This window comes from Ambystoma mexicanum, chromosome 3q (assembly GCF_040938575.1).
Source record: "Ambystoma mexicanum isolate Mex_15411 chromosome 3q, UKY_AmexF1_1, whole genome shotgun sequence".
Lineage (NCBI taxonomy): Eukaryota > Metazoa > Chordata > Amphibia > Caudata > Ambystomatidae > Ambystoma > Ambystoma mexicanum.
The window spans coordinates 195,097,749-195,115,400 of NC_090926.1; the positions used below are offsets into that span (position 1 = coordinate 195,097,749).

Consider the following 17,652-nt stretch of genomic DNA (forward strand, 5'->3'; position numbering starts at 1 on the left):
TGGAACAATAGTTTACAAAGTTGCTATTGGAAAATTGTATTTTATTTGGGGGCTTATTGATTTGCTATTGGCCCGTGTGAGTAATCTGAAAGTTGCAGGTTCCATCCACCAATTCCCATCCAAGTAACATAATTAAGTGGATTAATATAACTGCTGCAGAGAACCAGAAAATTCCAAACACTGAGTAAAATAGCTCAGTGGGTAGTGTGCCTGCAGCAGAAAACTGTATTCAGCCTGCAGGCTAATGTTATGAAACAAGTCTCCTGCCGTCTCTAGATAGGCGAATAACAGCAAGAACTAGATACGCGCCCTGCAATAATTACAATATTATCAAACACGTTTTGGTGAGCAGCTCAATAAGAAAGTGCCCCCCCCCCCCCCTGTTGAGGTGATCTTGACTGAGTAATTAACAGAAAGAAGAAATTCCTCCACCCTGCCCATCTCCACCCTTAGTGGGGTTTACCAATCCCATCCCATATATAAGAAGCACCGATCGGAAGAAAACCCATTCAACTCCCGTCAGAAACATTGGAATAAACGTATTCAGATAAAAGGGCCGAAACACATGTAGACAAAAAAGACAGTTTGAATGACAAGCTGCCTTTCTGTTCCATTCAGGTGTCCCGTGTACAATATGTGGACACACTGCTTCTTCCACATGTTTTTCACCTAAATTAAATATGTAAAAACAAAAATAGAAGAAGAATAGTATTTAAAAAGCGGATGTGTTATAAATAATTAAACCACATCGTTTACTAACCCAATGACACAATAGGTTTTTATATTTTTCATATGTAATGTTTTTATATGTAATGTTAATGTTGATATGAATGAACTTCGGTGTTAAGTAATTGTTATGTGTATAAACACTGGCTTTTGTATAAATATCATGAATACATTTATATATTTGTAACAATTGTTTCTGGGCTACATAATGCTTAATCTAATATATCGGTGGAAGAGTGTTACCGCTAATAGGTGTAAAGTTAAGGGAGGGGTGATCAGTTGCCACGTATTGAAAAATATTATAGGTTCTTTCCTCAATTGCAAAGGGTCCCCCGTTGGGAAGTACCCAATATTAACACATCAGTGGAAAATGTGCTGCAGCATGGATGTGCTTGTAATAATGAAACATAGGTTACAATTCCTGCCTCCCCCCAACTGTCGCATTACAAAATGAGCCCCTTTAAATTGGCTAAAAGTGACAGATGTTACTAAAGAATGTGGCTAAGCAAAAAATTGGGAGTTTTACAAAAGAATGTGTAACCAAAATGCTCCAGTCTGTGGTGGAGGAAATATTCCTCTCAACATCAGAGAGTTAAAAAATAGGGATATTTGTGTAATAATAATGAGGACATACAAGTTTACAATTTAGAATCATTGTTCCAAATGGATGTACAAGTGAAGCAAATAAGTAAAATAAGCATGCACATGGAGATTAAAGATCTGAATATCAGCATTGTCCCTTCCCTAGGGGCAGCCAAGAACCATGGAGGACTCAGCACCCCCTATGTATTTTTAGCTGGTGTCTTTTACCATGCCCCAAAACACCTGATGCATACCCCACCCGAAAAACAAAGAAAAATACCATCTATAAATGAAAAGACACTTTCCAAATGCCGCATTCCCACTCAGTACCACAGGTAGAAAGCATGGCTTTAGCATCACAAAGGTGTGTATTCAGTAGCACTCTAGTGATCAGCAGGGTGCTAATTGATGTAATCACTCCATTTGTATTTCAGTGCCTTACTGGAGCCCGAAGGCTAAAGATGTGGAAGGCCCAAAAGGAACATTTGAAAGTACAAGTAGACACACACCGGTCTCCCTTCAGAGTGATTGCATACATACATCCTATCCTTTTGGGCTAGTCTTAGTTACTTGGGTCATGCCCAACAAGCGACACCCTTGTTGTAATTGAACGGTTTATTTTCTGATAATGTATGAATTTCATGGTTTACACAAACATCTTCTGTAGACAACAAACGAGAGAAATGCAATATAAAATGGATGTATATATTTTAAACTGTGTTTTTCATTTAATTTACAGAGTATTTTTCTTTTCTACACTTTATTTATTAAAAAGGCTATTCGGCGACATATTCGGCTCCGGCCGAATACTCGCCTAACGATTTGGTATTCGGCCGAATACTTAAATCTACTATTTGGTACACCACTCATCTTAATTGAATGTCAAAAGAATACAGACGTGAACCAGCAAAGGGAAAGACATGACATTATTTCATCAGGTAGTCCCCCAGCACAGTGGGCATATATGAGACAGGGATGAAGAAGAGCTTGGCATCCCTGCCAGCAGAGTAGCGGGTGCGGGGGTACACAGCAGTGAGGCCATGCTCCATGCAGTCTGTCACAAGCGTCAGATCCCGGTTACCCTTCTGAATCAAAACTGCAATACCGTGGAGCACTGTGAGGGGGGAAAAAAGAAGAAGGTCATAGGTGAAAGATATCTCAGCCAACTCTGACATCCAATGCTAAAATTCAATGGGGTAAATGAAGGCATTGTGAAAGCTAAGAATTGAGCTGCCTCAGTCAGTACAGCTTTCAAAAAGTTCAGGCTCATTAAAACATAGTGCCTCATTACAGCCTTAGAGATAATGGTAGAAAAAGTGCTTTGGAAAAAGACCACCTTTTGGCTAAATACCACCTGTTTGACCTCCTTCCCCATGACAGGGAAGGAGATATATTCTTTCGGGGGTATTCCAAAGCAATACCATTGGCATTAAATACCTCCCTTTTACAATGTGGTATTCACCCTGAGAATTCATCAGTTGTTAGATCCACCCCAGAGGTGGAGATAACATTCTAAAAAGTCCCCAGAAGATTTAAACTTTTCTTTCCTGTACAGAAGGGAAGTGCAAATGTTTCCCTTCAATACAGGGAACCTCCTTTTATTATTAAGAGGAGGTGAAAAAGTTGGCATCTCTGATGTCAGCCTCTGACCATCTCTCCTATTGGATGCATAAAGGGTCATAGATGAGGCTTTTGTTCTTTAAAAGTAATGGTAATGATAATGATGTGTTATTTATATAGCGCCTTAATCCAAAGCGCTTTACACAGCACATATTTACATACAATATCACCCAACCAAAATTGGTACACATTTATCGACCTCGGAAGGATGAAAGGCTGAGTTGGCCTTGCCGGGATTCGAAACTGCGACCTGCAGATCACCCGCTCAACCCGCTGAGCTATCTTACCGGCAATAGTGGTACAAACCACTAATGTACACCACCTATTTTCATCATTAGTATTCCAGAAATACCACTATTGTTGTAGCTGTACTAGTAGTAAAACTGTATTTTAGTGAATTTTAGGGATACCTCCAGTGATGGTGGTAATTATGATTTATGGTATTTTGGCCAACAAATCCAGCAAAGCTGTAATGAAGACCTTGATCTCCAAAGCAACGGCAGCCCAAACACCCGCCAGCAGAAATGCATTTATTTATTTTGTAGTGGTTTAAATTAAAACCTTTCACAATACATGACCATACATCCAGTCAGTTATTATAACTACAGTTAAAACAAAGTTACTAAAATCATAGAACACTAATTAAGAACTATTGCAAAAGTCCTACGATTACTGAAATCCAAAATGTACCTACGTAGGCACTTAAAAATCATATATACACAGAACCTCCAGCATAAACAGTGAATACTGTGACAATTCAATTTCAAAATAGTAGTTTAAATAGAAGTTCATGAAAATGAATTATACACTTTGCTTTTGTATTAATTTGTGAAACTTGATCACCCGACATAATTCTTTCAGAAAATAATTATTTCGAAAGAAAATCCAAATTATACACAATGTACCCTAGAAATGTAATATGCTTTTCTTCAAGACCTGTACAATAAATAATAAAATGTCTAGCATTTTCCATGACAGTTTCACTCTTACAGAGACTACATATCCTTAGATCTTTTTTTAATCTGACCTCTCTGACCCATTATTTCCAGTTTGGCTAATAGATTAAACTTTAATCTCATGTACAAGGGTGTATATATTGAGGGTACTTTTATTACATACTAGTGTACAGTCCCATGTACACGGGCCAACGTGCAGGTTTTCATTGACACTGCAGGGCCACTGTATGTCGTAAGCCAACAGCCTCTTCTACCAGTGACAACAGGCGGAGCTATGCGAATTGGCATTGTCTCTACATATCCTAAGGCAACAGCTCCCTCTAGCCGTGACAACAGGCGAAGCTACTGCATTGGACAAACATACACAGACAAACATATATGTATGGCCTTTTATTATATTGCTTGAAGGTTCTGGCAGGCAACCTTGTTTTGAATAATATATTTTGTATTCTTTTTGTAATGCAGACTTCAAGAGTAATAATTGATTATCTTAAAATAAACTTGAAACTGTCTCCATTGTAGTAGTGTTTCCCACGAGTTTAAACCCAATTCGTATCGCTGAGATTGGGAAGGAAGAAGGTAGCCAGCTTAGCTGTTACCAGATTTTCCCTTCACAAATCGACAACCATTTTCAATTCGAAATTAAGCCCCATTTCTAGGTCATATAATATGCATGGATTGACCCATAATAATCTTCTATTGCAGATGCGAGCCTGAGAGCAACTCCCAACATCTTGGCGACTGAGGCTTGCAAGGCCATTTCTGGGTCTTGTGCGACTTTAACACTGAAGGACTTTGCAGGGAAATGTGGCATTCACGTAGAACTCACTGATCACGTCCATATGATTTCGCCTACATGCGCTTTAGAAGAAAATTCGGATTGGTTTCAACTGGTTATTGTTGCCTAATGGGGTTTATTGGTTTCACTCAGAATTTTGTTTTCAAACTGCAAAAAGTCCATTGTTTTTTCTCCTGGAGCTGTACAATCATGCGCCAAAGGGGGTATGTCCCCGGTGGATCTAGTCCACCCATTTGTCATTGACAATGTGGGATTTCCACTTGGTGGCAACCACATGCGCCACCTGTGTGGTAGTGAAAGATTGTTCTCACTCATCTCCTCTATTGTCAGTGGCATTTTATAGTGTACACATCTTGGGCCTGATTCATGGAAAAGTGCGCAGCGATCCCGCAAAGCCTGAGCGCTGAGAACGACTCTTGGCGAGCTTGAGCGCAGACGTTTTTCCGCACGCTTTGCGCATTAATGGAATTGTTCGCACAAAGTAACCGTATACGCAAGTCGCGGCTGGAAAGCCCCCGACAAGCCCCCACAGAAAGCGAAAACTGCCAGAACAGCTACCTTTGCGTGCTCTCCCGGGTGTGAATACATGCACCCTTCAAACAGTGTATGGGGTCCCCCACAAGCAGGTTGCATCTCGGGAACCTTGTGTGGGGTCCCCTGTAAATGGTACCGGCACCCTGACAACATGCGTACGATTTATCGTACCTCGGGTAAAACTCGGAAAATCTGCATAAAAACCCCCACAAACTGTTCTTGCACCATGCTACACTGTATACGCACACTCCTAAGGCATTTCGAACCCTGGCTGCGTACACGCACCCCTAAATCCGACACCTGATCTTACCTCTGAGCAGTGAATCCTATGCGCAAGTGTCTGTATGCCTGCCTTCGGGTAGCGAATAGTATGGCGGCTTTGCGTGGCCATTTCCCCTTTGAGTGGTTTCGCGCTCGGATCCATGAATACGTATTGGTCCACGCAATAGTGGGCGTGTGATGGACTGCATGCAGGTCATCCCTCTTAATGCTCACATTTTCCCTTGTTCTTCCTCATTGTCTGAGTTCCGCCCTCCACCCTGCACTCTGCGCAAACCAAACCTGCGTGGTGTCTCGCGCAAGGCACTCTGCGTCTCGCAGTGACGTGCTGAGCATGTTCGAAGTCCCAGCAAGGTACGAAAAAGTACAGTGCAGTCAATTCCATGACTCGACAAACAGTCAATTCCATGACTCGGATTTTGCATGCGGTTTGGCGTACAAAGTCCCTATTTTCTGCACAAATATTTCTATGAAGCGGGCTCCTCATGTTTTGTTACCCTGCTTTTGCAATGCACCAAACCACCTCCGTATTTGTTGGATAGATGCAGAATGGGTAGTTTGGATTTGCTACCCTTTGTAGCCTGCCCCTTAAGCAACCTGAATGCTGGATAGTTAGACATGAGAGGCTGGCCTCCTTCCATTCCTCTAAGGTCATCATTAATGTTTACTCGAATGGGACCGTCTTGGTCCAAGGCCCTCAGGCCAACCTTCACCTCTTTGATAGATGCTTCCTGCGCCTCATCAATTTCTTTTCTTCTCCTGCTGTCCCCTCTCCCCTTTCCGCGGCGACCTCGCCTCCCCCTTCTGCCTCCTCCTTGGCTACCTTGCCTTCTCCTTTCCTCTCTACCCCCTCTCGGGCTCCTTCTACACCTCAAAAGGGCGTACCTCTGACCTGTACCCCTGCCCGGAAGTCCCTCAAGGATGGCAACCTTCTCCATATTGCCACTCTAAACTCTCGCTCTGCTGTCAAACAATCCTCTGATATCTGCTGCCTTCTGGAAGAACTTGACTTCGATGTCCTCGGACTCACCGAGACATGGTTCACAGCCAGCTCTCTCACTAGCTTTGACACGCTCCTACCTGACGGCTACAAGATCCTCTCTGCATCCAGGTCCAACTGCTCTGGAGGGGGTGAAGCCCTGATCTTCCCCGAGTGGATTCCCGCATCTGTCACTCCTACTCCAATTTTGAATGCCTCGTCTGCAGGCTCTCTCTCTCCCCTAGCCATTCCCTTACTGTGGCTACTATCTATCGGCCACCTGGTCAAATCTCCTCCTTCCTCTCTAAGTGGGCAGACCTCTCCTCCTCACTCCTGGCCTCAACCACTCAACTGCTCCTTCTCAGAGACTTCAACATCCACCTGGATGCCTCCTGTCCTCCCTCTGGACTCTTTCGCGACCTCTGTGACTCTCTCTCTCTCTCACTCACTATTCTCCCCTCTGGCCGAACTCACTCTGCAGGGCACACTCTGGATGTTCTGATCTCCTCCGAACTTCCCCTCTCTGTCCCTCTCTCCACTCCTCTCTCCTGGAGTGATCACTTTCTCCTCTCCTCTCCTCCCACCTCACCCTCCCTACCCATCAGACCAAGCCACCTCCATCACTGCCACCCACCTTCTCGGTCATCCAACCTATGAAGCGCGTGTCAGTTGAGGCTTTCGCCGCCACTTTCTCTCCCCCTCGTCCCCCTTTGGCTGACTGTTACCCTGACAGAGCCCTCTCCACACTCCACTCTGCTATATCTGATACTCTTGATATCCTTGCCCCTGTCATGAGAATCCGCCTGAAGCCCAAAGGCAACTCCTGGTATGACTCAGACCTCGTCACCCTAAAACGCAAGTGCAGGGTGGCCGAGAGGAAATGGCTTGCTTCATGAACACCCTCTGACAAACTGGCCTGCCGCCTGCTCCAAAGGCAATACCGGCTCTCTGTCCTAACCAAGAAGAGAGCTCATATCCAAGCCCGCGTCTCTGTGGCATCTAACAACTCGGCTGAACTCTTTAAAATCTGTAAGGAACTGGCCAATCCTGCCGCAGTGTCTACCTCTGCTGTCCCCCCTTCCCAGGCCCTCTGCACGGCACTGGCTTCTCACTTCATCTCTAAAACCCAGCACATCCTGTCCTCACTCTCCTCTTATCCTGCCCCCTCCCTCTACTCCCTGATCTTCCTCTGGCCCTCCTGCAGCCACCTCTCCTCCCTCCTTCTCTGCCTTTCCCCAGTTCTCCGCAGACAAGGTTTCTAGACAAGTCCGATCTATGAAAGTCTCATCGAAACAGGTTCACCCCTGTTCCTCCAAAACTAGCAAGGACCACATCGACTCCCTGGCTCCTACCCTGGCTGATTTCTGCAATCACTTCTTCGCCACTGGATTCTTCCCATCCCCCCTGAAGCACTCCCTTGTGCACCCTCTTCTTAAGAAACCCGCTGCCGAACCTTCGCCAATTTAATCTCCACTCTGAATCTGTTGGTTGTCTTCATGACTACCAGTCTGGCTTCAGAGCAGCCAGAAGCACGGAAACTGCTCTCTTGAACATCTGTGAAGACCTGCTCTCCAATCTTGATGCTAACACCCCCTGCGTCCTCATCTTGTTTGATCTCTCTTCTGCCTTTGACACTGTCAACCATGCCATCCTGCTCAACCGTCTCCGTGATAACCTGGGTATCACTGGTCAGGCTGTGCCGTGCCTGACTTCTTTCCTCTATGACCGACCCTCCCAGGGCCAACTTGGGTCCTTCCTCTCCGCTATCTTTTTCTCTACCTGTGGTGTCCCCCAGGGGTCTAACCTCTCTACTTGGCTGTTCAACCAATACCTGGCACTCCTTGCCCACTGCATCGCTGCTCTCTGCCCCAACTTTCAGTGCTATCCGGATGATACCCAGCTCATTTTCAGGCTAACCTCGGCCTCCTCCTTTACTTCCCTCATCTCCGACTGTCTGTCTGCTATCCAGTAGTAGTGTGCCGCCAATGACCTCTGCCTTAATGCCAGTAAGACTGAGATCCTCCTCATCAGCACACCTGCTCCCTCCTTTCCTGCAGCTCTCTGGCTGGCTTCTCTTGGCCCTCTCCCTGTTCCCACCTGCAAGGCTAAAAACCTCAGGGTCATCTTCAACTCCACGCTCTCCTCCTCTCCTCACATCTCTGATGTCTCTAAGAAGACACACTACCAGCTGCACCTCCTCAGAGGTATTCTTCCTTTCCTCTCCTTCCCCCAGACGCTCATTGTCTCAAGAGCTCTGGTTCTCTCTAGGCTGGACTATTGCAACAGCCTCTTTCTAAATCTGCCTGCTTCTACTCTCCCCCTCTGCAACTTATTCAGAACAGGACTGCGAGACTTGTCCTTGGCCTCAAGGCCAGGGATCGTATCTCTCCAGGACTGAAATCTCTGCAGTGGCTCCCAGCGGCTGCAAGGATCAAGTTCAAAACCCTCTGCATCATCCACAAGGCCTTCTGGGGCCTGGGGCCTCTATACCTTCAACTCTCTCTTCCTAAATATCTTCCTTCTCAAGCCCTTTGCTCCTCCGCCTCCAAGTCCCCCAGGGTCAGTCGCTTCTCCAAACAAAACCCGAAACCGCACTAAACTAATCTGCAGACCTGCAGAGCAAAGTGGCAAGGCTACAGGGAGATCACCAGTCATGTTTATCACATCACTCCCCGATCCCGGCGGCATTCCAAAATCAGGACTCTAAACCAAGGAATAGAATGCCAGTGCATCGCAGTGGCAAGGGCAGTTAGAGAAACTGGACTGATGTAGGTCCTTAGCAGAAAGTCCTGGTTACCTTGCAAAACAACATTTTTTGTTGAATCTTAAAAATACAAAGATTATCACGCTGGATGCAGTGTTTCAAAATGTTTTTCTTTATTCTCCGTAGTGTAGACACATGGTCTAGAAAGTGGTCAGCCGACACGTGTTTCGATCCCAGACGGTCCTTCCCAAGCCAGGTTAGATTATGGTGATCGGGGGGAATAAAAAATGAGTGGCCCTTTCACCTGCATGTTCCTAAATACAGGCGGCACATTAGAGAAGCATACTTTGTGAAGCTGTGTGAGAAGAAAAATGACTTCCCAAAAACTAGCAAAATTAACAAAGGAGAAAAACTCTACATCATCATAAAAGAACACAGAGCGACGGCAGATATCTATTACCATTAAAGTGAAAACCTAAGCCCAGCACACAGGGTACCCAAACCCTTTGTGCTGCGGTGCACAAATCAGTGCTGAGGTACACAAACCACTTGTTCCGGCGGAATGACTGCTGGATTACAAGTGGTGGTGGTTGAGTTAATCTCCATTTTATGAGAGTCCATCGGATTCCATGGATTTTTTTTGGCAGAATTACCTCTGCAGAAATCCTGCCGACTTTGCCAATTTTTGGTGGAAAGTAGGAGGATTTATCACCAGCATCATGCTGGAAGTAAATCCCCCACTCCAGGGTCATACTCGTAGTTTGGAGCTGGAGGAAAAATGGTGATAATTCCGTTACCACCAATTTCTTCACGCACCGCCATACTTGTAATGAGCCTCAGTATATAATGCCTAAGTATTACATTTTATGCTGTGCTCCAATGGTAGACTGCGTAGCTTGCGTAGTGCTGGGAGGATGTGCTCTGTGCAAGGCAACTTCAAGAGTTATTTAGCTAGAGGGTTCTGAACTCAGTAACGACTTGTTGGCCTTTTTAAGGAGGTTTATGAAGACTGAATTGCCTTAATTAAGCAACAAAGCTCATACATTATCTCTATAAGAGAATACATTTACGCAAATTATAAACAAGAAAGTAAGAGCATTGTCAATGTATTTCTAGTCATGAATGTAAAAGGCAATATATTGCAAGTGCAAATACTTGTTGGTTTAGTGCTAAAACTGTGAAGGGATGAGATTGACAGTCTGTAATGTTTCTCACATACTCAAGGTGGATAGGCATTGGTGTATGGATAATCTAGAGGTAGACCCACACAAATATTGCTATCCTATAGTAAACATATCAGTTGCTCAGGGGTAGTAGATTCTCTTGGACTAACCTGCAACAGCCTCAGGTGGGCATTTAGACAGCTTTTTGGGTGGAGGCTAGCCTCTGGCATGCAGGGTATTATGGAAATCATGACAGTCAGTGCCCATACATTTAAAGGCAATTTTGGGTCTCATGGAGTCATGAATATTTGCTACCGTTACCTTTAATAGCAAATCGTGACAGATGGGACCCGTTAAGTTTAAGAATGTAAATCTCCATGACAATTGGCACCCTTCACATTTAATGGGATCTGGGTAGCCATGACAGTTGGCACCCAGTACCTAGGAAATTATCCGTAGAGTTTAAAATCTAGAACCTCTAATAAAAAGACAGTTTTTGTTTTTACTTTTCACCCCCCAGAAAATCTTTTAAGTGGGGGTTTTGTAAACTCTCCCTAGATGTCTAATGGAGATGGGCTACTATGGATATCAAGGTTGGCAATAAAAAAGAAATACATCTAGTAAAAAGAAATACTAGAATGCCTAAACCACTACAACATATGGATGTTCCAATTCTTGCTTAATGCAACCAAGCAGTACATAAATGGCTGATGGACATTATGAACTGTCATAAACTGCCTAAATATACCTGTGACTTGAACAGCTCTCAATCTAAGTCAGTTCCCATATGCCTGGAACTTTCCTGTTGACTTTGGCAGGGTTGACCTCGACACATATGCGCATTCACAGCTATTGGCTTGGACTTATCTCTTTAAGCATGAGGAAACATATACAAACCATTATATAACCCTTTAAAATGTCATGATAGGGTTAAAATGTGTTCACTGCAAGTTACCTAAGAGGGCGTTGACAGAGCCAGAAAAGATTTGTGAATTTAAACTACTACGTTGTTTCTATGTGGAAAGCACAGACCGTGAAGAATTATGAAAAGTGTTATTTTCTGTCTTCTATTGGAATAAAAATTATTTTGTCCAAGCAATGGCTCATGATGTGCCAAAATGAGGGGACACAGCAACTTATGTGTTTTTGTCTCACTTTATAATGAAAACGCAAAGAATGCACCATTTAAAAAACATGTCAAAATGTGTACTTAACTATGAAGTGTATTTTTAAAGGCTTCATTACACACTGTAATATCAATGTATGTACATTCTCACACATATCAAGACTTTGTGAACTGTAAAATGGTAATCTTAAGTAATTCTCACATTACAGGTTCATGTAAGAAAAACACCAAAAAATCCAGCCATATTGAAATCTGTTGTCATGGAAAGAGAAAATGCTCTCTCATGCACTGTTAGTTGTAAGAAGCAGATGTTACAATGCTGCAATTATAATAGGGTTTGTACATGTCCTAATCTGAAGTTGCTTTTATAAACAAATGACAGATTTCCACGTTAGTTAATAAGATGGAATACTGAACAGTGTGAACAGTTTTTAAAATGCTGTTATGTTCTTTTTGTCAATGACAATCGCTAAGAGGCTAAAATGGACAGCACTGGTCTTGTGTTTCCTCATTGACAAACATACCTAGATTTTTCAGACAAGCACCAGATGATATGTTTACAGCTGACAAATTAATGCTGGCTTCATTTGAATGGACACGACCAATAAGACCAGTGCAGATGATTAGATAAATGACAACCACTTGTTGGGATTGTATTGGCTAACAGGGTAACAGGGTGGAACAGAGTTGCTGAAGGGGTGGTCCTAATATTTTATAAACCAGCTGTACAGGTGTAAGAGGGCCAGCATTGTGGCCTTGTCAAGGGGAGGGAAGGAGCCCACCCCAACTCGGTCACAGTGAGCCATTGTTCAGCGCCTTTGGTGAAAGGCGCTTTATAAATTCACTAAAATACAATAAAGTGCCCGAGTGTGAGCAGGACTCCTCTGCACCCCACCTTACTTTACCTGTACAGATGGCAGCCTCCATCCTGCAACAGCACCCGGGAGGACACCGTGGTCCAGCAAACAGTGCTGCAGGACGCTGCAATGATGGACACAGCACCAGGGTGTGCTATGTCAACCACAACACCGGCTGCTGAAGGACGTGGCAATGGTGTCTGCAGCACCAGGGGGGTTAACCACAACACCAGCATGGCTCCAGCAGACCCATAATGGAGAAGATAAGTGAGTCCTAATTATCACAGAACAATCTTGCAAGTATGTCCAAAGCCAGATGATTCCTTGGGTAACTAATCCAGCAAGAAGCATTGTTAGGACATTGAGAATAGATCCCAAAATGCTCATACCACCCAAGCGACACCAGAACCACAGGAAAATGACCATCCCCGAGAAGCAAAACTAAAAGTCCGACCCGAGACCCTCAGCCTTGGGACCTGTGAGCATCTTTTCCTCATACTCGATGAACCCCCAAACCTTTTGCCTTTGCACCTTGTCCTGACTTTCTACAGTGAGCTGCAGCCTTTAGATCCACTCCACTGGCCTTCTGCTCATTTGTTATGGGGAAACTTACAAGTTCTTCAGACTGTCAGTACTGGGAAACCATGTTTCCCGTTTGTCTTTTTCATGTTATCTGGTTGGTGAACATTTTCATGTTGCACAATGCATCTTTTAACGCAATGCAATGGGGATACTTTTGTATCACCCAAGACCTACACTCAAATGATTTTTGGTTACTCTTGAATGTGCCGAAACGCAAGCTGGTGGCAGCAGTTCCATTTTTACTGTATATTTAGTTAGTGTTCACGTGTTTACTGTGTTTGGCTACTAACTGTGGCTAGTGTCCAAACATGGCCATGGCACAAAGTTTTTCAGTTGTTCTTTGGCCATTTTGTTCTTTGGCCTTCTTCCTGCCTTGCCAGTTAAGGAAATTCCTTTTATGGTCATGCATTTGCCCGGGAAAGCAGTGCTTTTCGCAAGCTAGTGCAGGCCATCTGTGTTGGAAGCCAGGAAGTGGGTTGGGACTGCCTGGTCCCAATCCACATACTGGTTTCAGAATGTGTAGAATGTATGCATGAGCTTGCCCACACTGGTCCCTAATTGGACCACTGCTGGGGTGTGTGTGTGTGTGGGGGGGGAGGGGAAATCTATTGGTTGGACTGAGCAATGCTCATCTAATTTTAGGATAAGAAGAGAATTCCTGCTGCTATTTCGACAGATCTGAAGAGGAGTCAAGTATCCTCTGTAGTTGTGCAGGCAAAGGAAGACTTGAGGACCCATCTTGAAGAGTTCTGGTGACCAATTCTTGATGCTGTCCCAGAGGAGCCTTGTCTGCTTGCTGATATTAAACTCTCGCTGGTGCTTCAACCCTTCTGACTGGTGGGATCAACCAGTATGAATGTCTTCTCGTGACCCTGTAATGTTGAGTCTTAGGAAGTGTCACTAGGCCAAATGGTGCACTGATCAACTCCATTTTGGGCTACCGCTCCAGAAGCATCACCATTTTGTGTTTTCATCCGGGACTTTGGGGGTCTCCAGCTAGTCCCATAAGTCACCTTCCTGCAAGATTTCAGCATCCCTTCATTAAAGGGTCCTGGACTGGAAGGCTTTCTTTGATGGCAACTACTGAGACACCTGGTGTTGCTGTGCACAGAGCTCCTGGACGTGACTGGAACTTCGCTTGCACCTGCAGCTCCTGGGCATCTTGGACTAGAACCAACAGCAGGAAAATCTACCTCCAGCAACCCCCCCACGACCTGCCAAGTCTGGGGAAATATCTGAGGAAGGCTGGTGAGTACTGATACTTAACAGTGCCCTTACATCTGCCCTTTTAAAAGTTTGTGAAGAACTTTGATTTATTTTACAACTCTTGGCTTTGCAATACTTGTTCCAAAAGTTAGAAACACATTTTACTCATCAGTAAACTCCTTGGACAGTCTTCTGGACTAATCTTCATATCCACAGAAACATTTCCCTAACTTTTTCCCCAACACCTAAAACTAGATGAGAACTTTGTGAACATATATGCACACGGCCCCATTCAACGTAAGGTTTCTATTCCTGTGGACTGTTGGTGCAGTTGTTAATAAATTCCCTTCCCTTTCAGGTATTGGGGGAGGGTGAACTGTTTACTTTGCATTGACTCACAGTGACTGTATAATTGTTTTATATTAATAGTCTTGTGTGATAGTATTACCTGCTCTGTTCACTTTTATAGTTTGTTCTTTGGCCAATAATAAGTATAGTATTTTTATACTCACTGTCTAAGCGTACTCCTTGACTATTTCACTGTGTTGACTCATTGTGGACCCCTGACCCCACTCATCTCTCCTGGAATTAGCCTTGACTACTCTTCATGCTACCATGATGGTTTTGCCTAAACTCCCAGAAGTTTCCCCTGTTCACTATAACTATGGTGGCTTCCTAAACTCTGTCCACCAGGCCAGAGTTTAGAAATCCATCTTAACAGTACCTGACCCCTTCTCAGACGAAGATTAAGATCCATCTCCATAAGAGATGGCCCAGCGGTGGCCCATACTGTTCCAACAATGGGCGGAAGACTTTATGCAGGAGGGGGAAATGTTGTACTTAATGGAAGAGGAGAATGAGTCGACCACAACAGACTTGACCCGAGCCCCAAAGATACACTCTCAAACTAGAATTCCAAGGAAAAACGTAAAGGACAGTGGAAGAAGGGAAGAACTCCCAAAAGACACACCAGGGCCTGGTTGTTGTATGCCCAGGGTGACTTCCTGGAAGATGGATATGTTATGCAATATCCAGTGATGTTACCGAATAGAAAACAGAGATTAACCTTTTTACCGAAAAATCAATACCGAAAATGATCAATTGTTTTAATTAAAATGTATATGGGGTGGAGTAAAGGGGTAAACGGGGCTTGGAAGGGGTTAGGGAGGGTTTAAAAGCACAGAGAAATGTGGAGTTTGAGGTGGGGTAAAAAAAGGAATTCGATATTTCTTCGGTAATAAAGGTTCGGTAAGAAAGCATTCTCTGAAATTTCAATTCAGTAACATTCTATCTGGGCCTTTTTAGACTCTGGCAGCAATAACAGCAGCATCCGCCAATGGTTTTTACCTGTGAGCAGTCAGTTTGATGGACGTCATAGAGCAACCTGTTGTGTCCATGGTGACTGGGTTACATATTCATCAACCAGAGTGTCCCTCCAAATTGGAGAAACGTTTGGGAAACCACGGTTCTGGTGAATCCAGACCTTCCAGGGGACTTTTTCATTGGGAAAGAATTCCCTGGGTTCAACCAGTGGATGGCGTCTTCGGTCACCCCTGGTGGGGGGTAGCCCCACAGCTTGAAGACCACTGCTCTAGAGGTAGACCCTCAACAATATTGCTGTTCTCCCTTAAGCCTGTCAGGTGCTCACAGTAGTCGTTTTTTAGACCCAACTTTCTTCAGAGGCTTGCTGCGGGTACACCACTGTTCTCTGCTGCAAAACTTGCCACAGCCTCAGGTGGTCATGTTTACCATCTTTGGGGTGGAGGTGAGGTTATGGCATGCATGGCATGTTGGAAATCAAGACAAAATGTCCCGGCTGTAAAGCCCAGCAATGGAAGGCAAATCGTTGGCTACTTTGATAGGTAGTATTCATTTGGAAAACCAGAAGGCCTGGATATAGCTGAGGAGTGCCTCCATGTCAGATAATAACATTGGCTCAAAGTTTACTTTAAGGTACATGGTGTTCTATATGTAAGATGGTTCTACTCTGCATTTGTTAAATCAGCATCAGATAAAGAACAAGACATTACAAGGTCTTTATGAATTGTGAACACTTTAATGTGGAAATAATTTGCAATGTTATCAGTTAATTGTTGAGAATTCATTTTCGTTTTGAGTGTTTTAGCAGCACAGCTCTTGGGACATTTTTGATGATGACAAGAATTTGCTATAATGATGTTTTTCTTTTCAACCTTTGTATGTTCTAGCACTGTTCTTAGTTTAATCAAATCAGTTTGAGATTTGGGCCATTTCCTTCTTAGCTGGAGGTTTTTCTGCCAGCCAATGAACGATTTTGCCATGGTTGTGAGTTATCTATTTTGGCTTCTCTGAACACTTCATAAAAGGGGCTAGTTGTCCAAAGCCAGTTTCTAAATTATATTTGAGAATTTTTAGGATGTTATGAAGGTCAGTTGTGTTTTTTAATATAGCATCTGTGATGGTACAGTAAGGCTCAGGAGCGAGGAGCCCGGACGGACCTTGTAGTCAAAGGAAAGATATACAGGAAAAATTGTTTAAATTTCAATTGAAACAAGAATAAATAAATAAATAAATAAGGCTCAGTTTATGGCACCCAATGTTAGCCTATTCACAGTTCCATTTATTTATTTATTGGTTATTTATATAACACTTATACACTTAAACAAGTGTTTCAAAACACTCCAACGTAGGGAGGGTGAGAACAGAAATTAACATTCTTAGTAGGCATTGGTATATTCAGAATGGGCAAGTGCTATGCGCTTCAGTGGTACAACATAGGACAAGAGGAATACAAACTGTCACAAGATATGACAGAATTATTGCAGAGAGCTAAACATGAAGTAGGGAGAGAGGTGCGGGGGTGGTATAGGGTAAAGTTAACAAAGTAAATAAGTGCCACACACACAAAGAAAGGAGAGGGGGGGATCAAGTGCCTAATGTGGCATGGTTTTCCTGTTTGTCTTTCTCCTCTACTCTAACTTGAAATGGTACACCAAAGTGTTCAAACCAACTGAAGAGTTATTGGATCACCTACACTAAGAGATTGATCAAGTGAAAAGATGCCATCCAAAGTGTGCCCCTGAAAGTGTACTAGGTCTTTCACATCTTTCCCAAGTTACATGTTGTCATCAAGTTGGAAATTGTAATTCCAGCATGCCTATCCAGCTATATTGATGTATATAGCTATACCTAGTGCCAAAACTCAAAAGTGCTTATTACTGATCAAGCAGTTTTCCCATTGGTTGCGCAAAGGATAAAGGAAAGGTAAGAGCTACCCCGGCCCCCACAGTACAATCCGACCTAATTGAGAGATTTAAAGGCTATTTACGCCATTGCAGATCGCTGCGTGCTCTTGCACCCACCGTCGCCTGGTTGCTTCCTCCATGGCCCTTGTCCCCACCTCCAAGCCATCCCCCACACCCTGATTGGCTATTCCCCGAATATTAACAGCCCTGCCCAGCAGCCTATCTTGCTAATGGCCCTGAGGCAAAGGGCGACTCCAAAAGTGGCGGCTCCCTATTGTGTCACCAGGTGTCAGCAGGGGTGGCCAGCCGTCAACC

The 17,652-nt window shown here is 44.0% G+C and overlaps 1 protein-coding gene across 1 annotated transcript in view; it reads right to left on the reverse strand.

The window, feature by feature from the left end:
• Positions 1–1,905: 1,905 nt before the first annotated feature.
• LOC138582318 (retinol dehydrogenase 7-like) overlaps positions 1,906–17,652 on the reverse strand; it is a 230,169-nt gene continuing 214,422 nt past the window's right edge. Inside the window, exon 5 of the mRNA XM_069653537.1 lies at positions 1,906–2,422. Coding sequence (XP_069509638.1) covers positions 2,235–2,422 — 188 coding nt within the window. The 3' untranslated portion in view covers positions 1,906–2,234. The remainder of the gene's footprint in view (positions 2,423–17,652) is intronic.